The sequence below is a fragment of the Choloepus didactylus genome, chromosome 12 (assembly GCF_015220235.1).
Source record: "Choloepus didactylus isolate mChoDid1 chromosome 12, mChoDid1.pri, whole genome shotgun sequence".
Lineage (NCBI taxonomy): Eukaryota > Metazoa > Chordata > Mammalia > Pilosa > Megalonychidae > Choloepus > Choloepus didactylus.
Window position 1 is genome coordinate 99,084,213 of NC_051318.1, and position 23,717 is coordinate 99,107,929.

The window sequence follows — 23,717 nt, forward strand, 5'->3', positions numbered from 1 at the left end:
GAGAGATTTCAAATGGAGTCGAGAGGTCACTCTGGTAGACATTCTTATGCACTATATAGATAACACCTCTTAGGTTTTAATGTATTGGAATAGTTAGAAGTAAATACCTGAACCTACCAAACTCCAACCCAGTAGTCTGGACTCCTGAAGACGATTATATAAGAATGTAGATTACAAGGGGTGACAGTGTGATTGTGAAAACCTTGTGGATCACACTCCCTTTATCTAGTGTATGGATGGATGAGTAGAAAAATGGGGATAAAAACTAAATGAAAAATAGGGTGGGATGGGGGGGATGGTTTGGGTGTTCTTTTTTTACTTTTATTTTTTATTCTTATTCTGATTCTGATGTAAGAAAATGTTCAGAAATAGATTGTGGTGATGAATGCATAACTATATGATCATACTGTGAACAGCTGATTGTATACCATGGATGATTGTATGGTATGTGAATATATTTCAGTAAAACTGAATAAAAAAAAAAAAGTCCTATGCCTATTTCATATGCATATTCATTTCACATAACTGCAGTAAAAGTATAAAACTTTATCTTAATTACTGTAATATAATTATATTAAACATTTACCATGTTTCTATATAGTCTTAATTATAATCTTGGCAAACTGGACAGTATTGACTTATCTGTCCTATTTACCTAATCCATTATTGCTGACATGTAGATTATTTCCCATTTGCCATTCTGCAAAACATTTTTCAGGCATTTTTTTCCTTCCCTGCTTGGGTTCTTTTGTTAAGATAAATTCCCACAAATGGGTCTACTGGGTCAAAACATATAGACATTTTGAGGACCTTAGTATATATCACTGATTTCTAGAAGTATTGTACTAATTTTAAATGCCACCAACATCAGAACCTCACCAGCTCCAAGAATCCTTTTTGAATTCTTTCTTACTTAAAAAGATAATTTGTTTGGTTATCTATGAGTATGAACATTTCTCATTGTTTGTTTTTGAATTTCCTTTTAGGAGAACTCAAGTTCATATCTATAATTCACTTATCTGCCAGGATGTTCAGAGTTCTCTTACAAAATTTAATAAAGTTCTTTATTGCTAATAAACATTAATCTTTGTTATTTGGTTTAAATGTTCCTCCTAATCTGTTTCCTATTTTCATTTTGGTTTTATTAATATTCCTTTGTATAAGACATGTTAAAATCTATAAAGCGCTATTAAGTTTTGTTTTTACTCCAAAGCTGAGAAAGCTACCAGTCACCCACAAAGTTCATAAATATGCTAATACGCTACTGGTTATAATGCTTATTTTCCTTTTAATCAGCAGTGGTTTATTTTGATCTGTGATGTTTCATTGAAATCTAAAATTAAAGAATTAGAAATCTGTATTTAGCTAGAGATATCCTTTTTCATGCTGCTAATTGATGTGACTAAAGATAGGTTTCTTTATGGTGTAGATAGTTGGGGGGGCAGAGAAGATAGTTGGTAGTGGGGGATAAGATTGCCTTCTGTGAATTTAATTGTAAAAATCTGCCATAGAAAATCAGTAATATGTGTAACATTACCTAAAATAGACAAAATGGCTCCCAGACCTGCACAACTTGTCTGTAACCTAATTAAAGTGTTAACCTATCTATTCTTAAAAATGGATGGGTCATTCACAAAGGGCAATGGTCAGCCACTGGACCATAGCGGGAGAAAAAAGTTAAATTTGTCAAGGCCCAATCTCTCTCTAAGAGAGTTATCTGGTCCCAGGGTCAGGTAAATTTGGGACATTGGGAAAATGCTGGCACAGACATGGCTGCATGAGGATATATTTGTCTGAGTTACTAATTATTTGATTCCTAATTAATAATTCCTGTTTTTAATATTTAGAATGTCATACCTCCTCATTTCACATTTTCACAGAATCACACTGAAAGGCCTCAAGGTTATAGAATCCATATTTGAACCCAATCTGCAGGCCCTTCCCATGAATTGTTACTAAGACATGTCCCTTTATTCACTACTTCTATTCCATCTTATTTCTTTAAACATAATTTTTTTGAGAAATAATTGACATAATTATAAACTGCACCTATTTGAAGTATACAACCTGATACATTTTGACATGTGTACATGTACCTGTGAACCATCCCCACAATCAAGATAGTGAACATAACAATCACCCCCAAAAGTTTCCTCTTGTCCTTCTGCAATTTCTTCCTTCCACCCCTTGTTGCCTCTCTCCCCTCCCCCATTTTATATACTTTTATCAGTATAGACTAGTTACATTTCTTAGAATTTTTAATAAGTGGAGTCAAATGGCACATCTTCTTCTTTGGTTTCTTTCATGAAGCACAATTATTTGGAGATTCATCCACTTTGTGAGTGATATTGCTGAGCAGTACATACAATTTGGTTATCCATTCACTTGTTGATAACTTTGGAAAACAAGTCTAGGTAGTTCCTTAGAAAGCCAAACATCCACCCACCATATTACGCAGCTGAATGTACTCCTAGGTATTTGCCCTAGAGAAAAGAAAGCGCATGTCCATATGAAGACTTGCACATCAGTATTCACAGCAGCTTCATCTGTATTAGCTATGACTAGAAACAATCCATTTCCATCAACATGTGAATGGGTGAACAAATTGTGGTACCTCCATAAAAGGAAATACTACTCAGCAATAAAAAGGAATAAACTATCGATACATGTATTAATATGGATGAATTTTAAAATAATGTAGCTAAGTAAAAAAGCCTGACAAAAAAAATGCGTGGTTATTTCTTGCCTTCTTTTTAATTGTTTATTTTTTGTCCTCGTGCATTTTATTTTTTTCTACTAGTTTAAAAAACAACACTCCATTTGTCTTCTTTTAGTAGTTACACTTGAAATCTACCTTTACCCTTTAGTTCACATAACTCATGGAGCCTAAATACTGAAATCTGATAAGCACCTCCTGGCTCACATGCCACTGTAGGCCAATACTATATTATAATTCTACCTTGTTTGTTAACCCCAAATTAATCATTATTATTGTTTCTTTGCGCGAATGTTGGCATACATGTATTCATGCTTACCATTTTCTTTACTCTTTCCCTACTCTTTTTCTATTATGTCTTTCTTTTCACACCTTTCTTTTAGGACCATTTTTCTTCTTCTCAAAGTATAACATTTAAAATAGTATTTTTTAAAGTGTGGGTTTGACCTTCTGGTAAGTCTTTCTGTGTTTCTCATTCTGCAACTATGTGCTGGTTTGAATGTATTGTGTCCCCCAGAGAAAGCCATATTCTTTGATGCAGTCTTGTGGGGCAGACATAATGGTGGGGATTAAGTTGGAATGTTTGGATTCGGAGATACGCCCCACCCAACTGTAGATGATAACTGATGGGATACTCCTATGGAGGTGTGACCCCACCCATTCAGGGTGGGCCTTGATCAGTGGAGCCATATAAAACATGCTGACTCAAAGAGACTGGACGGAGTGCAGCTGTGAGTGACGTTTTGAAGAAGAGCAAGCTTGCTAGAGAGGAATGTCCTGGGAGAAAGCCATTTTGAAACCAGAACTTTGGAACAGAACTTTGGAAGCCACATGCCTTCCCAGCTAACAGAGGTTTTCCGGACACCATTTGCCATCCTCCAGTGAAGGTACCTGATTACTGATGTGTTACCTTGGACACTTTATGGCCTTAAGACTGTAACTGTATAGCCAAATAAACCCCCGTTTTATAAAAGCCTATCCATCTCTGGTGTTTTGCATTCTGCAGCATTAGCAAACTAAAACAGATTTTGGTACCGAGAGTGGGGTGCTTTTGCTGCTGAGTTTGCAAATACCAAACATGTTGGAACGGCTTTTTAAATGGATAAGGGGGAATTTCTGGAAGAGTTGTGAGGAGCTTGACAGAAAAGGCCAAAACTGCTTTAAAGAGACTGTTTGTGGAAATATGGACTCTAAAGATACTTCTGATGAGGACTTGAACAGAAATGATGAATGTGTTGTAAACTGGAAGAAAGGCGATCCTTGTTTTAAAGTGGCAGAGAATTTGGCAAAATTGAGTCCTGGTGTCAGATGGAAGGAAGAATCTGGAAGCAACAACTTGGAATACTTAGCTGAGGAGATCTCCAGACTACGTGTGGAGGACGTATCCTGGCTTCTCCTTGCAGCTTATAGTAAAATGCGAGCAGAGAGAGAGAAACTTAGAACTGAACTCTTGGGTTCAAAGAAACCAGAAGTTGATGGCTTGGAAAATTACGGGCTTCCAGTGGGTAGAATCCCAGAAGCTACAGACCAACATGAGGATGTAGCCAAACATGGAACCCAGCCACCATTTCAGTACAAGCCAAGATTGGAAAAGGAGTTAAGCAGAAAGGATTTGTGGAAAGTCCTATTGTCTGATGGCTTTGACCCCTGCGTGCTTCATGCAAAGCCAACAGAATTTTTGCGAGATCTTTATAGACAGAGGCATTACCAGTCTGGACTGGAGGAGACAGACAAGGAAAAAATTAAAGGAAAAATCTCTTCAAAGACAGAGCCATGGAGGTTGAGGTCTGGAGTCAGGAGGTCTTGGGGTGGGAGAGCAGAGCAGCCCACACGCATGGAAAGGGTGAGTTTGCCCTGGAGGTTGAGGGCGGGCTTTCCGCCTCGATGCTCTGGAAGAGTTTTACCACCTCAGGTCCCAGAGAGGGTGGAGCACATTTCCAGGGAATTGGGGAGAGCCTGGCTGCCACCCCACTGTTCTGAAGGGGTTGAGCGTTTGCCCCGGAGATGGAATGGAATCCGGGAGCTGCCCCGATGTTTGAGGAGGGTGGGGCCGAGAAGGTGGTCTCCCCAATGTGTGGAAATGTTGGAGCACTCACCTAAGCATTTGGAGAGGAAAGGGCTGCCGAAAAGGCCCTTAGGAAGGGTTAGGCTCCCGCTGTCTCAAGCCCCAAGGATGCAACATTGCTCTGTAAATGACTCTCAGACTTGATGGCAATGTGACTGTGTATTTCTTTTTATTTATCCTGCTTGACATTCAGTGGGCTCTTTAAACCTGATGATTTGCATCTTTCATCAATTCTGGCAATATATCTATGAATATAGCCTTATTCTCATTCTATGTTTCTTTCTATAACTCTAACAATCTCTTTTGTATTTTCTCTATCATTTTTCTCTTTGAATAGCCTCTATTTAGTTTCTTTCTCTTTTTAACTGTGTCTCATCTGCTAGCTTAACCCACCATTTAATTAATTTCTAAGTCCAATTATTGTATTTTTCATTTCTGATATTCTGCTGATTTTTTTAATGTGCCCGGTCTTTATTCATATTTTAGAATCCCTCTTTTATTTACTGAACATATTAAACATATTTATTTAATGTATTGGCTATTTATAATAGCTGAACGCTTTGTAGGTCTTTTTCCATTGTTTGGTATTTCTGCTGACTCTTGCCCACAGGTTTTGATTTTTAACTATTGCTATTTTTGTAGGGTTTGTGTGTTTGTGTGTGTATGTATGAGAGGGAGAGAGTGAGCAAGAGAGCTCACATATTTGTTAGAATTGTAACTGTGATTATTTGATAAATAGGTTGATAGCATATTCCTCCATGGAGGGTTTGTGATTGCTTCTGTCAGGTACCTAAGAGCAAGCCACTTGGGGGTTTTAGGAACCATGCAAATATGAAAGCTCCCAATCCAAGTGACTATCAGCTTGTAAGTAGAAATTATCAGGGAAGATTTTAACTCCACCCAGGGCTGTTTGCCTCTGCAAGATGGTGTCTGATCAGGTTCCCAACCTGTACAGGACCCAAGCCTGTATCCATAGATGCCAGCCCCCTTTCGGCACAGTTTCTGTGCCAACAGGAATCCATGGAGTCTCTGAAATTATTCAGTGATAGCAGCACCTGCTTACCTTTGTTTTTTTCCTAGTCCCAAAAAATTTCTCTAATATTCTGACCGATTCATCCATTTATTTGAAAGGATTTTTACCCTGAATCTAGCAATTCACATGTTTGGTAGAGAAAAGCACTCAAGATCTCTATTTATCATATTGCTGGAAACGGAAGTCTATTTACTTCAACTACTGCTTTATAAAATTTGAATGCAGGGAGTGACACCATAGACAATGGTATAATAGGTCAGTTAAAGAATCAGTCCCTCCAATGAAACAACCACAAACTGGCAAAGATTGACAGAATCAACTTTTCTCCGGAATATAAGAATCTAATCTGAAATTTACACCAACCATGAGTCTGCTTAATGAAGAAAAGGGCCGCTGAATTTCAGTAAGAGAGCACAGCAGCATTTTCACCCACTGGACTACCACCCCCCACTGCCCAGCACAGCACCAGTGGCGGCTATTGTGGGGAAGGTGGCACCCCTTCCTGGTACAGCTTGCTGATACCAGAAGGCTCATACAGACATTGTTTTTAAAATAATGTGTTTGTGCATTTTGACCTATCTGGGGGTTCCCTGAAGAACCAGGGGCAGCGAAAGACTTCTGTTGAAAGATTTAAACTCATACACATCACATGCCCACTTGGGACTAGGAACAGCAGACAGGATGAGCAGCTGAACCCAAAAGTTCAAAAGAGAGAAGGCTGAGAAGGAAGGTTACTATGGGAAAAAAGGTTAGGAAGGGCCACTGCACAAACTGGGGAAAACAGAGTGTAACATACACAACTAGGACAGAACACATGCTCAGAAAAGACCTGAGAGGTTCGCAGGCTTGCACCTCTGGTGGATCTGTGGGCTCTACACAATGCGTAGGTGAAGGCTAAGAGAGAGATACAGGTGGCCTGGTTTAGCACCCGAGGAGTGTCCCAGGTCAGAACCAAACTGCAGAAATGGGAGGAGTAATATCTTTTCTTTCTGAGGAAATCTCTGTCACGTCTCTGGCTGACCACTGAGAAACTGAACAGACTTTAGACCACTCATGACAAGTAAAACTGTATTTGCAAAATTAGTTTGGAGAAGTCACTAAACAAACAGACAAGGGGAGACATCAAGTATCAACAAAAGCCAATGCTGTGGAAGGAAGAAAATCTGATTTTCAGAGTTATCACATTAAAATAATCAAAATGCCCAGTTTTGAAAGAAAAAATACAAGGCATATAAAGAAACAGAAAAGTATGGCTCATTCACAGGAAAAAAAAAAAAAGAGAGAGGACATACAAATAGCCAAAAAGCACATGAAAAATGCTGTACATCATTAGTCATTAGGGAAATGCAAATCAAAAACCACATTGAGCTACCACTTCATAGCCACTAGGATGGATATTATCAAAAAATGGAAAATAACAAGCATTGGTGAGGATGTGGAGAAACTGCAATGCTTGTATATTGCTGGTGGGACTATAAAATGGTACAGTCACTATGAGTTTTAGTTTGGGAGTTCCTAAAAAATTAAATGTGAAATTACCATATAACCTGGCAACTCCACTGCTAGGTATACATCCAAAAGAACTGAAAAAAGTAATTTGAAAAGATACTTGTACACCTCTGTTCAGAACAGCACTATTTATACTACTCAAAAGGCAAAGACAACTCAAGTGTCCATCAACAGATGAATGGATAAACAATATGTAATACACAAATATTATAGAATATTACTTAACTCACAAAAGGAATGACATTCTGATACATGCTAGTAGATGTTATGAACTTGAAAAACATCATGATAAATGAAATATGCCAGACCCAAAAGGACACATATTGTATGATTAGACATAAATGAAATATCCAAAATATGAAAATGCATAGAGACAGAAAGTAATTGTAGTTACCAGGGGGAGGAGAAAGGGGGAATGAGAAATTACTGATCAATGGGTACAGAAATCTGTTTGGGGTGATGAATGGGACTTGGAAATAAATAGTAGTGACACAAGTGTGACTGTAATTAACGCCACTGAATTTACACTTAAAAATGGTAAAAATTGCAAATTTTTTGTTCTATATATAGTTTACCTCAATAAAAATGTTTAATGCAGGACAGTACCTATTTATTCCTGATAAATTTTATTTTAGTATGTTCAGTGTAGTCTACAAGTCTATCAAAAATTCTTAAAATTATGATTGAGTTGTAATATTAGCTTACCTTAGAAGTTGTGTATTATCTATAAATGTTTAAACTTCCTCAATCTTCACTCAATTCACTGATCAACACAGCTTCTGACCAAAAAAGACTTAAAAATTAATTTTGAAAATGCAGAAAATCCAACATCTGTTCTTATTGCTATCAGATGTATAGAATCAGTAACTTAAATTTCCATCATAATCAAATACAAATAAATGAAATCAAAACAGGAAAATCCCCTATCCAATTTACAAGTGGTAGTCCTTTTAAAAAGTAGTACATAACTGACTGATAAATGTATTTATCATCAAGGGAAACCAGCAGAAGTGTGAAGGGGTGTCTTTGGTAAAGGAAATGGCTCTAGCCTCTAAAATCTCCCTCAGTCCCCATTCCCCACTGGGGGAAATAAAACTTATTGAAACTACTATCTTAAAGGCCACTGTTTTATTAAAAAGCTGTGCAAAAACCCTCTCTTCCTATCAGATTGTTTAATAAAGTTTTAGCTCTTTCATCTTTGTCTTGTATAGTACAAAGCTTATGAGAACAGCTTTGAAGTGTCACAAAGGAAAACCTTGAGGGTTTTTGTTTTAACAGCATCAATGCCTGCCAGTTTTTTTTCTTTTCTGCTTTACCATACTTTTAATTCACATTTTTTACTAATCTCAGCCATCAATGGCAAAATTTGTAAAATGTTTATTTCCAACATCAATATAAGGACAGTTGCATGTGTGTTTATGTTTGTGTTTGTGTGTGTGTGTGTGTGTGTGTGTGTGTACATGCAAGTTTCTACTGGAAATAACAGAAAACTTATACTTCTTTCCTTTTCTACATGCTCTTGCATGAAGAATGTATAAACCACTAATTTTGGATCTGCATCTTTATGTTCTGTGCAGCAACTACAGGTTTAAATTGAACTCTTAGCGTCTGTTGTTCTTTCTTTTCAATATTTGATGTATATCCTGTAATAATGCAGTAGAAAAAGGACTGACTCTGGAGTCACACAGATCTGAATTTAAATCTCTTTGTCAGTTTAGTACCTGTCTAAAGCAAATTACTTAACCTCGCTGAACCTTTCAGGGAAATAATATCAGGGGTTTCAATAGAAAGCTGGAAGGCTCCAATAACATAGCATTAGAGAGTGCATAGCACAATGCCTGCCATGTAATGTGCATTCTATTGTGTTAGCTCTCCTTTTGTGTAATTTTGTACTTTGTTTTCACTTTGCTCAGTCTGTCAAAGGAGTTTTTAGACTAAATTTTCTTAAATCAATAGTCTTGATAAAACTTCTGTATATTGGTTCAACTATGAGCATTCAACATTTATTTTACCCAAAATTATGCATTAAATATTTTCTAAATAGGAATATACCAATGATAGTACTGCTGAATATTTGCCACTAAGAAAGTACAGTAGAAAATCTATGTCCTAAAAGACACCTGAAATGTGTTGTTTTGTCACCAAAATGCTACATAGTTACCTAAACTTGTTTCAGTTCCTTTTCAGATTTTTCTTTTCATTCCTCCTCTTTAACTCCATTTTTGAGTATGTAAACATACATGATCCAAGTTGGAAAACTACATAAACGAGTTCTATTTAGAGAATCCTTGTCCATCATTTGCACCTTTCTCCTGACCCCTGCCCTGCCTATGTTACTCTATATGCTGTTTCCTGCCTTGTTTTTTTGTTTTCACTTCACAATATATCCCTGAGGTCATTCTTACAATGGTGCACAGACTTACCATCCTCTTTTATGGCCCCATAACATACCATTGTTTGGATATACTTTAGTTTATCCTATCAGTTCCCTATTAATGGGCATGTTGGTTGTTTCCAATCGTTTGCTAATATAAGTAATGCTGTAGTAACTAATCTTATGCAAATACTAGGTCATATTTTATGCCAATGTGTCTTTGGAATAGATTCCTAAAGTTGAATGCGTAAGTCAAAGGGTAAATGCATATGTTAATTTTGCTAGATGTCCCCAAATTTCGTCCCACAGGCTTTGTTTTTGTATCAGTACTGCCAATGTATGAAACTGTCTGTTTCTCACACTATATAGTACATTGTATAACTTTTGGATTTTTGGATTGTTTACCTTGATTTTTAGGATGTTTCCAATAAGATGAATTCTTCATGATATAAGTTCCAAATATATTTCCCCACTTTGTCACTTGTTTTTTGACTTTTTTAAAATGGCATTTTCACCATGTAAATTTTATTTTTTAAAAAAGTGGAATTTTTCATGTTTTAAATTTCTTCTGAGGCTAAGTCACAGTTATAAAATCCTTATAACTGTTATAAAAATGTTACTCCGTGGTTGTTTTGCTTCCTACATTGCTATTGAGCAATCTGTTGATAACCTCATCTTCCTGCCAGGAAGCCTGGAGGAGGAATTTTTCTCCATTATCTTGAAAGTTAAACAGTTATATTAAGACATGGAGTTGAACATTCTGGACCAATTTTTCTTGTGATTTCTTCTTTGACTCATTGGTTCCAAGAGTGTATTGTTTAATTTCTACATATTTGTGGATTTTCCAGTTCTCCGTCATTGATTATAACTTCCCATTCCATTGTGGTAAGAGAAGACATTTTGTATGATTTCAATCTTTTTAAATATTGAGACTTGTCTTTTGAACTCATATGATCGACCCTAGAGAATGATCTGTGTGCAATTAATAATGTGTATTTTGCAGTTATTTGATGGAGTGTTCTATACATGTCTGCAGAATCTAGTTGGTTTATAGTATCGTCCATGTCCTCTATTTCCTTATTGACATCTGTCTAGATACTCTATCTATTATTAAAGGTGGTATATTGAAGTCTCCTACTATTAATGTAGAACTATCTATTTCTCCTTTCAAATTACTTCACTTCATATACTTTGGGGGTCTCTTGGTAGGTACATATATGTCCTTAATTGTTGTATCTTCTTGATGAATTGACCCTTTTTATCAATATATAATGCCCTTGTCTCTTGTAACAGTTTTTGACTTAAAAGTCTATATTATATAGTCTGTTATTAGTATAGCACCCCGGGTCTCTTTTGATTATTATTTGTATGGAATATTTTTTCCATCCTTTCAGTTTCAACCTACTTCTGTCTTTGAATTTAAGGTGAGTCTCCAGTGAACAGCATATAGCTGGGTCATGCTTTTTTCTACATTCTGCCAATCTCTCCCTTTTGCATGGAGGGACTGACCCATTTACCCTTGAAGTAACTACTGATAATACAGGACTATTTTGGTTTTCTGTAAGTCTTGTACCTTTGTTACCTCTCAATTCTTCCATTACTGCTACTTTTGTATTTAGTTGACCTTTGTAACGAACTCTTCCTTCTGTGCATATATTTTTTCACGAAATACGCTAAAAACAGCCAAGCAATAGTAGGCCTTAGTAAGTATTTGTTGAACTGAATGAAATGAAATGTCCTGAATATTACAAAGCTACAAATTCCAGTGTAAAATAGCAAGCTCTACTTGATTTTTTTAAACAGTTTTATTCACACACCATACAGTCCATCCAAAGTGCACAATCAATGGCTCTTGGAATAATCATAGAGTTGTGCATTCACCACCACAATCAATTTCAGAAAATCTCATTGCTCTGAAAAAAAAATCCCATACCCTTTTTTTTCAATAATTTAATTTTATTGAGATATATTCACATACCATGCAGTCATACAAAGCGTACAATCAATTGTTCACAGTACCATCATATAGTTATGCATCCATCACCAAAATTAATTTTTGAACATTTTCATTACCATACACACAAAAATAACAAGAATGAAAATTAAAGTGAAAAAGAACAATTAAAGTAAAAAAGAACCCTTGATGCCTTTTTTTTTTGCTGTTTTTCTACTCATCCATCCGTACACTGAACAAAGAGGAGTGTGATCCACATGGCTTTCCCAATCACATTGTCACCCCTCATAAGCTACATTTTTATGTATTTTATACATTTTATATATTTTATATATTTTATTCGTCTTCAAGATTCAAGGGTTCTGGGTTGTAGTTCGATAGTTTCAGGTATTTACTACTAGCTATTCCAATTCATTAGAACCTAAAAAGGGTTATCTATATTGTGCGTAAGAGTGCCCACCAGAGTGACCTCTCAGCTCCTTTGGGAATCTCTCAGCCATTGAAATTTATTTCATCTCACATACCCCTTTTGGTCAAGAAGATGTTCTCCATCCCACGATGCCAGGTTCAGATTCCTCCCTGGGAGTCATATTCCATGTTGCCAGAGGTATTTACACCCCTGGGTGTCAGAGCCCATGTAGGGAGGACGGCAGTGATTTCATCTGCCAAGCTGGCTTAGCTAGAGAGAGAGGGCCACATCTGAGCAACAAAGAGGCATTCAGGAGGAGACACTTAGGCACAATTATAAGCAGGTCTAGCCTCTCCTTTGCAGTAACAGTCTTCCCAAGGGCAAGTCCAGTGATTGAGGGCTCAGCCCATCAAACCACCAATCCCCAATGTCTGTGAGCACATCAGCAACCATCAAGGTGGGGAAGCCCAACACCCCTGCATTCTCCCCCAGCAATGTTCACATTAGTGGTAGCATATAATAGTTCTCTTTTTCTGCCTGGCTTATTTCGCTCAGTATTATGTCTTCAAGGTTCATCCAAGTTGTCGTATGTTTCACATCGTTCCTTCTTACTGCTGCCTAGCATTCCATCGTGTGTATACACCACATTTTATTTATCCACTCATCTGTTGAAGGACATTTGGGTTGTTTCCATCTCTTGGCAATTGTGAATAATGCTGCTATGAAAACTGGCGTGCAGATATCTGTTCCCGTCACTGCTTTCAGATCTTCTGGATATATACCGAGAAGTGCAATCACTGGATCGAAGGGTAAATCTATATCTAGTTTTCTAAGGAACTGCCAGGCTGACTTCCAGAGTGGCTGAACCATTACAGAGTCCCACCAACAATGAATAAGAGTTCCAATTTCTCCACATCCTCTCCAGCATTTGTAGTTTCCTGTTTGTTTAATGGCAGACATTCTAACTGGTATGAGACGGTATCTGGTTGTGGTCTTAATTTGCATCTCTCTAATAGCTAGTGAAGCTGAACATTTTTTCATGTGTTTCTTGGCCATTTGTATTTCCCCTTCAGAGAACTGTCTCTTCAGAGAACTGTCTCTTCGTATCTTTTGCCCATTTTATAACTGACTTGCCTGCCCTACTGTCATTGACCTTTAGAATTTCTTTATATATTTGCATACATTTTTACAATATTTTCTTTGTTGTTACCATGGGATTTAAATTTAACATTTGTTTTGGATTCCTAAAGCTGACTAAATGCAATATACCAGAAACAGGTTGGCTTTTACAATGGAGATGTATTAACTTACAATTTACAGTAATCAGGCCATGAAAATGTCCAATTCAAGGCATCGACAGGACAATACCTTCCTGAAGAAAGGCTGATGGCAATCCAGACTCCTATCAGATAGCAAGGCACACGGTTTTGTCTGCTGGTCCTTCTCTCCCAGGTTTTGTTGCTTCAGCTTCTAGCTTCTCCATCTGTGGCTTTTTCTCTAAACTTCTCTGGGGCTTATTCTGTAAGCTTCTCTTAATTTCTTCGCTTAGCTTCTTATAAAGGATCCCAGTAAGAGGATTAAGATCCACCTTGAATGAGGTGGGTTACATCTCAATTGAAATAGTCTAATCAAAAGTCCCACCTATAATATGTTTGCGCCCACAGGAATGGATTCAAGGAACATGCACTTTTCCAAGGTATGTAACAGCTTCAAACCACACCATCCTAAACATATAACAATTGTGTTTAGCTTGATAGCAACATGACTTCAACAGCATACACAATCTCTGTACCTATACTCCTTTGTCCCTCCACCCTTATGTAACCCTTATCACAAATTAACGTTCATACATTTTAATTCAAAACCATTAGTTTATCCTTACTTTTTATGCATTTGCACTTTAGATCCTGTAGAAGGTAAAAAGTGGAGTTACAAATCATCAACACTGGCATTTATATTTACCCATGTCTTTACCTTTATCAGAGATCTTTATTTCATCATTCTGCTTCCATCTATTGTATAGTGTCCTTTCCTTTCAACCTGAGGAACTCCCTTTATTTCTTAATTTCTTGCTTATAAGGCTGGTCTAATGGGAACAAACTCCCTCAGCTTTTATCTGGGAATGTCTTACACTCTCCCTCAGTTTTGAAAGACAGTTTTGCTAGATATAGAATTCTTCGTTAGCAATTCTTTTCCTTTCAACACTTTAAATATGTCATCCCATTGTCTTCTTGCCTCCATGGTTTCCGATAGGAAATCAGGACCTACTCTCATTGAGGTTTCCTTGTACATGACAAGTATCTTCTCCCTTATGGCTTTCAGAATTCTCTATCTTTGCATTCTACAGTCTGAGCTCAATATGTGATGGTGTGGGTCTATTTGATTTTATTCTGTTTGAAGCTCACTGAGCATCTTGGATGCATGTCTTTCATTAAATCTGGGAAGTTTTCAGCCCTGATTTCTTTGAATATTTTCTCTGCTCCTTTCTCTCTTCTTCTGGGACTCCCACAATGCATCTATTGGTACACCTGATGGTGTCCCACAGGTTCCTTGGGCTCTGTTCACTCTTATTCATTCTTTCTTCCTTCTGTTCCTCAGACTGAGTGATTTCAATAGTCTCACCTTGAAGTTCACTGATTTTTTTCTTGTATCACCTCCAAACCAACATTGAACCACTCTAGGGAATTTATTTCTGTTACTGTACTCTTCATCTCTCTGATTCCTTTTCATGACTTCCATCTCTTTCTTGATATTGTGCTCATCTATCATTTTCCTGATTTCCTTTATTTCTTTTCTCCATGTTTTCCCTTAGCTCTTTGAGCACAGTTAGTACCATTTTTAAAAGGTCTTTGAATGGTATGTCCAAGATCTGGTCTTCCATGTAAATGGAGTCTAATGCTTTATTCTGCTTCTCTGCATGAGCTACCATTTCCTATTTCTTTGTATGTTTTATAATATTAAGCTACATCCTGGACATTTTGATATTTTAATGTATTATCTCTGAAATTAAGACATTTAGGTATCTGTTCCTTAAGTTTGTAGACAGCCAATGTTATGACAGTGGTTTCCTTGAATGACAAGAGCTAACAAAGAAGAAAAGAACTTTTCCAGTCTTTGTAGACTTCTGCATGAGTGTTCTCCTTCAGAGCTTAGCCTTAATACTAGAGACGATCCCTAGGAAAAAGCATAGGGAACTCCCCGGTTATTTTTGAGCATGTGTCTTGTCCTTGGCATGTGCATGTTGCCCTAGGAATTCCCCCATTTACATGGACCCAAATGTCCCCTTTTCCTTAGGAAGTGTTTCCTCATGGTTCTGGGTACCATAGGTATGTTCCACAGCCAGAAATCTTTTGCTTAAGGCTGCTGTGATTTTACCATTTTCTCAGTGGTCTAGGGGAGACTCTGCAGCCCACCTTTACACAAAGGGTAAGTTCTGGGACAACAACCTGGAACAAGTGTTCTGGTTCCGTCTTTCAAGCTGCCACCAGACAGACCACATGTACTCCAATGTGCACAAGGGTTATTATACTCCCTCTGGAACTGGAACCAGGGACCAGAACCAGTGAGTGTGGGCTTGATCCATGCTGACCTGGTGAGGGTATGCAGGAGGGGCCAGTAAGGGTGCCATGCAATCCTATCATTTTTTAATGCAATTTTATTGAGATCTATTCACAAACCAGACAATCATCCAAGGCGTACAATCAATGGTTCACAGTATCATATAGTTGTGCATTCATCACCACAATCAATTTTTGAACATTTCCATTACTCCAAAAAAAAGAAAAATAAAAAAGAACACCCAAAACATCCCACTCCCCTCTTATCCCACTCCCCTCCCATTATTATTATTGTTTGTCTTTGTTTTCTTACTCATCCGTCCATACGCTGGATTAAGGGAGTGTCAGTTGCAAGGTTTTCAGTTATGTAGCACACCTTAAAAGCTATATGGTTATACAATCATTTAAGAATCAAGGTGTAGTGCCCCCTTGAGGAGCCTGTGGAGAATGCAGGGGTATTCGCCTACCCCACCTCCATGGTTGCTAACATGACCACAGACATAGGGGACTGGTGGTTTGATGGGTTGAGCCCTCCACCATAAGTTTTACCCTTGGGAAGACGGTTGCTGCAAAGGAGAGGCTAGGCCTCCCTGTATTTGTGCCTAAGAGTCTCCTCCTGAATGCCTCTTTGTTGCTCAGATGTGGCCCTCTCTCTCTGGCTAAGCCAACTTGAAAGGTGAAATCACTGCCCTCCCCCCTACGTGGGATCAGACACCCAGGGAAGTGAATCTCCCTGGCAACGTGGAATATGACTCCCGGGGAGGAATGTAGACCCGGCATCGTGGGATGGAGAACATCTTCTTGACCAAAAGGGGGATGTGAAAGGAAATGAAATAAGCTTCAGTGGCAGAGAGATTCCAAAACGAGCCGAGAGATCACTCTGGTGGGCACTCTTACGCACACTTTAGACAACCTTTTTTAGGTTCTAAAGAATTGGGGTAGCTGGTGGTGGATACCTGAAACTATTAAACTACAACCCAGAACCCATGAATCTCGAAGACAGTTGTATAAAAATGTAGCTTATGAGGGGTGACAGTGGGATTGGGAATGCCATAAGGACCAAACTCCACTTTGTCTAGTTTATGGATGGATGTGTAGAAAAGTAGGGGAAGCAAACAAACAGACAAAGGTACCTAGTGTTCTTTTTTACTTCAATTGCTCTTTTTCACTCTAATTATTATTCTTGTTATTTTTGTGTGTGTGCTAATGAAGGTGTCAGGGATTGATTTAGGTGATGAATGTACAACTATGTAATGGTACTGTAAACAATCGAAAGTACAATTTGTTTTGTATGACTGCGTGGTATGTGAATATATCTTAATAAAATGATGATTAAAAAAAAAAAAAAAAAAAAAGTAAAGCCAAAAAAAAAAAAAAAAAAAAAAGAATCAAGGCTAGTAGATTACAGTTCAACAGTTTCAGGTATTTCCTTCTTGCTATTCCAATACACTAAAGACTACAAAGGAATATCTATAAAATGCACAAGAATAACCTCCAGAATGACCTCTTAACTCTATTTGAAATCTCTCAGGCACTGAAACTTTGTTTCATTTCTCTTCACCCTTATGGTTAAGAAGATATTCTCAATCCCACAATTCCAGGTCCAGGCTTACCCCTGGGAGTCACGTCCTTCATTGCCAGGGAGATCTACACCCCTGGGAGTCATGTCCCATGTAAAGGGGAGGGCAGTGAGTTTACCTGCAAAGTTGGCTAAGAGAGAAAGGCCACATCTGCACAACAGAAGAGGTTCTCTGGTGGTGACTCTTAGGAATAATTATAAGTAGGCTTAGCCTCTCCTTTGCAGTAACAAGCTTCATAAAGGCAAGCCCCAAGATCGAGGGCTTCACCTATTAAATTGGTAGTCCCCAATGCTTGCGAGAATATCAGGAATTTCCCAGGTGGGGAGGTTTAATATATCCACATTTTTCCCTCAAGGAAGCTTTGCAAATACTTTATTAGTCTCTGCCCAAACTACTCTGGGATGTATCAGGGCATCACACTAACCTGTACAAACCAACAAGATCTCACTCCCTATTCAAAGTTCCATGTAATTATGGTATTTGAATATACTGATCATACAAGTTAAATTAGATAGTGTGCTACAGAAGGTATAAATTTTGCACCAAATAAATATCTCTTCCTTTGGTCTCACACAAAAGTTGAAGGTTTTTTTGTTGTTGTTGTTGTTTTTTTACACTTTTGCATTTTAGTAAAATTGGAGATTGTACGGTTAATCTGTTCATTTCCCACATTGCTTAACATGCAATCTTTCTTAGAAACAACTAACATGCAAACCAGTGAAGTCTGAAATAACAGAATCTTTGTATAAGCATATGGTTTTGGTTTTCTCTTTAAAATGATTCTCTTATTAGAGCATTTCCCTTGCTGGAATGAAGAGATGGGCTGTGCCTGCTCAAGATAGCACCTCTGCAGTAATGTCCCCCTTTGCAGCCTGAACTGCAAACACTGGGCACCCCACCTCTCTGCCTGCACGGTTTCTAAAATCTCAACACCAACACCTACTGCTTGAAGCAGATGCTCATGGGACTGGAGCCCACGTGCAGGCTGAGGAGGAATAAAGATCCAAAGGGAAATCTTTGGTTCCTTATTAAAAAAAAGTCCTGACTGAGCATGGACCTCTCTTCTCTAAGAAGGGACATACCCCTTCAAATGCTGGAAGGACTGCTGCACAAAGAAGGGACCAGGCTTGTGCTATGTGGCGCAAGGGCTGGAGCATACAGAGAAAGAAGAGACCTTTCCAAAGACAAAATGAGCTGCCTCCTCAGGAGGAAGTGAACTCCCTGTCACTGTGAGGGCAGAGCAGGAGTGAGGATGTTAGGGTTGGTTTAGATGAATTAAAGGTCTTTCATGGACTAAAGCTAATTGCCACCTTCTTTGGAAAAAAAAGAACTTCCAGTTCTTAGCCAGTGTGTATGGTAGCCCCTTCTAGTCATCTATATGTTAAAGGGAAAAACAAATAAGTAACAATATGGAGCTAAAACTTTAGCAAGCTACCACAAAGTAAATGTCACTCATTCAATGCTTCGCACACTCATCCCAAGAAATGGTTTGTAAAAACAAGAAACCTCTTGGCCACAAAGAAACTAGGTCTTTGAAATCGAAGCTCTGTGGCTAATTTTGTTTCTTTTGGTCACTTCTTCCTGGTTACTCGGCATCTCTGTGATTCACATGAAGATGACCACCTAAGAGTCGTCTACAACTTGAACAGGTGGAGTCATTTATAAGACTAGCTAAGGTCATCACCTTGGATTACCAAAGGCTATCAGTTATAAAAGACTCATGCATCTTGAGAAAACTACTAAAAGTGCACATAACTGGTTCTTTCAAGGACGTGTTGCATCCATATGCTTCAGCCCCATGTACCAATCCTAGTTCAGAGCAGAACTGATCCTCAAGTACTGTGAGACTGGCATTACATTCTTCAGATTTTAAAACTGAAAGATGGCCAAAAGGGATGTTGAAAAATGATCTAAGGCCTCTACAAAATTCTCCAGGAAGATGGATGAGGCCCAGAGTTGACTGGGGTCCTGTTTCTATGCCTCACATGCTCAGAGCCAGGCCTGGTTGCTGATGGCAGCACAGAGGGGACTCGGTTGCAGTGAGCTTGGGGTCATTCCCCACACTGAGGAGGAAAAGCCCCTTCCCTCTCTTCTGACAGCACAAAGACAGTGCCAGGAAACCACCCCAGTCCCTGGTGGCTGAAGAAAGCCCCTGGCCTGGTGGCAGTGGGTGTGACTGCACTCTCCATGCTCTCCTCTCCAAAGCCATGGTTGCTGTCACCCTCCAAGGCATGGGCAGGCACACACTGAGAATCCGAGGAGCTGAAGCCTGAAAGATGGCTGAGTGGTTAGGTGTGAACTTCTTCCTTACCTCTGGGACCTGGAAGCTGGCCCCAGGACTGCTGTCCCATCCAGAGGTGTGGGTTGTGATTACAGTGGCTGGTTTCACCTTGGTGGATCTCAAGAGCTACACTCCAGTGCAGGCCTGGAATTCCTGTCCATATGAAGTGGTCTCTGCTGCAGCCGCAACCACATTGACAATGGGAAGCACGTAAATCCCCCGTCGCCAGGCATGGGGGGGGTGCAGGATGTTTGTCCCTGCAGTCACCCATCCCCGTCCTGCACCCCTAGGGTGCATCTCTGGGCCCCGCAAGCACCACACACATGCCACGCTGGTACTGAGTAAGTGGCACATCCTGGCCGTGGTCCCGGGCACCAGCGGGAGCCAGGTCCCCACACCAGGCTATGCCCAGGGACAGCTCCTCGTTCTCTAGGTGCGAGTAGTGCGCAGGGTCAGCAGCATCGTCAGGTCTGAGCGATCCAGTCGGTTCCGAGGCACCAGGCAGCAGAGGCGGCTGATGTAGGGTCATGCCATGTTGTGCTCCCAGTTGCTCCAGCCGGCCTCCCCCATCCAGCACATCCCCCCACCCCCCACTCCCCAGAAGTTGAAGTTTTAAAACACCGTCAATATCATCCTTTACCCTTTGGTCTGATTTGTCTTAGTCCTAATCAGATCAGCTTCACTGATATCTCTAACTGAAGTCTGATCTCTTTTTCAGCTTTTTTAACAGTTGCCGTATGGGGTATACTGACTTTCACACTTGCAGAACTGTAGCTCAGTCTCAGGTGTCACAAAAAGATACCTGAAGTTCCAGGAAACAACCAGGTGGTAGACAAAGACCCCAGCATCTCAGAATTGAGAAATAAGGTAACAACTCAGGAATATATGTGACTACTCTAAGAGCTTACAATCTAGAAAATTTACAATAAGCCTTCCCCTGATAACCTATGCTCCTGAAATCAATTATCAGAGTTTGCACATTATATTTAGTCCATATTAGTGAGGCCTCATATTAGCCTTTATGTTTCTGGCTTATCTCACTCAACATACAGTCCTCAAGGTTCCTTCATGTAGCCACCTCATAACTTCACTCTTTCTCGCAGCAGCTCAATATTCCATTGTATGCATATACCACTGTTAGTCAGTGTATCCTTAGGCCATCCCCATCCATTGCAAATAGTGAATACTGTCGCCAAAAATACCAGTGTGCAAATGTCCATTGATTCTATCATTTTTAAGTTGCCTTTTTCTTGATTAGGCATTTGCCCTGTTGCTGCAACATTTAACTATTTACTGGAGCTTTGAAAAAGATGATTCTACCAGATCATTTATTTAAAGCTCCAGTAAGAGAGCAGTGCCCTGGAGCATTGCCCTCTGCTACCTTCGTCCCATAGGACTCCTAACCACTATCTCTCTTATTGGGCTGTCTGTGATGAATATTCATTCCTTCATTTCCTGATTAAATTTTTTTCTTCTCTTTCCTAATTCTTCACCCAGTTCTGTCAGCTGTCATATCCTTCTAAACCTAGTCATTTCATTTCTAACCTCTATTTTTGATTTGACCTGTTCTTTCAAAAATTCCACCTTTTCCTTAGTTTCTTAGCTCATTTTGAAATATTTAGATTATCATTTTCATCTACTTTGAAACCACATTTTTTTGTTTTCACTATATAATGCTATATGGTTTCATTTCATACATTTTTTCCTATCATAACTTAGTATGTAGTTACATCATAGTCCTTTTCTGCACATATTTATATATTTTCCTGGACTAATTAAGAGGAGGCTCCTGTGCTACAATAAAGGACACACTTGTAATTATCTATTCCCCAGCCGAGGGACATTTGGATTTCTAGTTTTGGTGATTACAAATAAAATTGCTAAAAATATTTGCAGAGGTTTTTGTATGAGGGTAGGTTCTCATTTCACTTTTCACAAGAAGAGTTCAAAATAGTTATTGGGGGAAATTTAAATTAAAGCTACAATGAGATACTACTACACATATCTTAGAATGGCTAAAATTAAAAAACAAAAAAACACTTTAAAATGCCAAGTGCTGGCAAAGATAAGAAGCCACTTGATTTCCCATACCTTGCTGTAAATTTCAAGCTAAGAGTGGGTTGCTTGGAAATTATGTTAAGGGTATGCTGCGCTTGATAAGAAACTTTCAAACTGTCTTCCAAATGGCTGCATTATTTTGCATTCCCACCAGTAAGATATGGCAGCTCCAGTAGCCTTACATTCTTATCAGCACCCAGTATTGTTTTATGTTTTGTTTTTGCTATTCTAAGAGGTTGTATGGTGATATCCCATTGTGGTTTTAAACTGCATTTCCTCCATGACTATTCTATACTTTTCTCATTTAACAATAAATACTGACCATTTTCCTATGTCATTAAAAGTCAGTGTTTCTAAATATCCTTTAATAGCATTGTTTTTTAAAGGCTGAAAAACAGTCTATTATAATGGATGTGCCATAATTTATAAAACCATTTTCCTACCACTGGATATTTGTTATGTCCAATTTTTAACAAATATAAAATTACACTGTGATCATAAAGCTATGATTCTATCACTATTTCCTTAGGCGTTTCCTGGAAAATGTTAATATTTTTGTCTCTTGATGCATTCTGACAAAGTGCTTTCTAAAAGATATACTAATTTACTTCCCTATAAATAGTGATTAAGCATTTCTTTTTTGTCTCAGTATACCCTAGTCAACAATAAACCTTGGAAAGTTTATAAAAAAGGTATTTCACTGATTTATTATTTATTTTGATCATGCTTTAGATGTAAGCAAGATAGACTTACCTTTAACCACCCCACTTAATTCTTTATTCTGTTTGAAGTATACTCAAATGAGCAAAAATTTATCAAATGTCAACTATATGCCAAACACTTCACTACACTCAGGAAGGAGTCTTTCTCCTTCCAGGAAGGAGTTCATAGTCTAATGAAACCTGTGAGAAAACAAGATAACAGAGAAGCAAATTAAGAATTTTAATATATGGTAAGAAGAGATAAATTCTGATTGAATGGATCCTGTCTATACTTCAAGGAGGATGAGGTGGTTGAGGCAGCCATCAATTACTTTCAGAACAAAGGTCTTAACCAATGGAGACCATCTGTATAAAGAAGGAAACTAAAAAGTAATGCCCAGGTCTGCAAGTAAAAATTTAGACCATAAGCACACTATTAAAAGGGGCACATGTCCCCTACCATATGCCCTGCCAAATTAAACTATTTGAATCTGACAGAACCATGAAAAATTCATGAAATCCTAAGAGAAAATGATCAGATTGCTGTTACAATTTTTTTCGATGACAACATAAAAATAATTTTCTAAAAATTAAGGTATAGAAGAAAGATTCTACCACCACCACTTGCAAACCTTCCATGTCTCCTCCACAAGACATTTTGATTTTAGTTTTCATCTTAAGTATGTGGTATGTAATGGCAGGAGGTACGGTAGCCATCTCGGTCTACAATGTGGAGCCACATGGACCAGGATGGCAGAGATACATGTTAGGAGGAGTTTGGGCCTAGACAACTTTGTGTGGCAAATCTACCTTAGCAGCTTAAACTTTTACATAGGAAAGAAGTAAACTTTTATTTATTTTAAGCCACAATTAATTTTCAGTTTCTCCATCACAGCACCCAAACTTGTAGCTTAACTAATAGAAATCCCAAGCTGAGGAGTGTGGGCTTTGCCAGTACTACAATGGCAAATAAAATGTTTTTAGCAAAAAGTGCCTAAATTAGGGCCGTAATAGGAAAAGCATTTTGGAGGTTGAAGTTATAGATTATCCAGTTGGGTGAAAAGAAGGGGGAAGAATTTGAAATCTGAGCCACTCAGAAGATGCTTATATTATTAATCAAGATAGAAAATATAAGAGGGAAGAACTGCTTTATACAAATTGAGTATATAATTGCCCCAACGGTCACAAGAAAAGTGGATTAAGTGCTCAAGAGGGCAGAACTTGACACAGATTTAGAGACCATTTGCATAAAAACTGTAGTTTAAGCAGTAAGAACTAATGAGTTTACCAAGGGAGAAGTCATAGGTTTAGACAAAGTGGCAAAACTTTGATGTTTCAATTTCTCCATCCTTTAAAAATAATCAAATAAATAAAACAGTGCTTTCCTCTTGATGTGGGACAATCTGAACACTCCTGGTGTTTATCTCGTGGTTAACCACTTTCAGTGGTTAATGGTAATCCTCAGGATTCAGGCATTCAA

General features: G+C 38.4%; 1 protein-coding gene across 1 annotated transcript; it reads right to left on the bottom strand.

Moving 5' to 3' along the window:
* Positions 1 to 19,279: 19,279 nt before the first annotated feature.
* Positions 19,280 to 20,025, bottom strand: LOC119507367 (MAP6 domain-containing protein 1-like). Its single transcript, XM_037800544.1, has one exon. The coding sequence runs from the start codon at positions 20,005 to 20,007 to the stop codon at positions 19,765 to 19,767; it is 243 nt and encodes an 80-aa protein (XP_037656472.1). The 5' UTR covers positions 20,008 to 20,025; the 3' UTR covers positions 19,280 to 19,764.
* Positions 20,026 to 23,717: the final 3,692 nt, after the last annotated feature.

Bases quoted from the DNA above. Each gene is read 5' to 3' on its own strand.
- LOC119507367 (XM_037800544.1), bottom strand. From the start codon at position 20,007: ATGACCCTACATCAGCCGCCTCTGCTGCCTGGTGCCTCGGAACCGACT.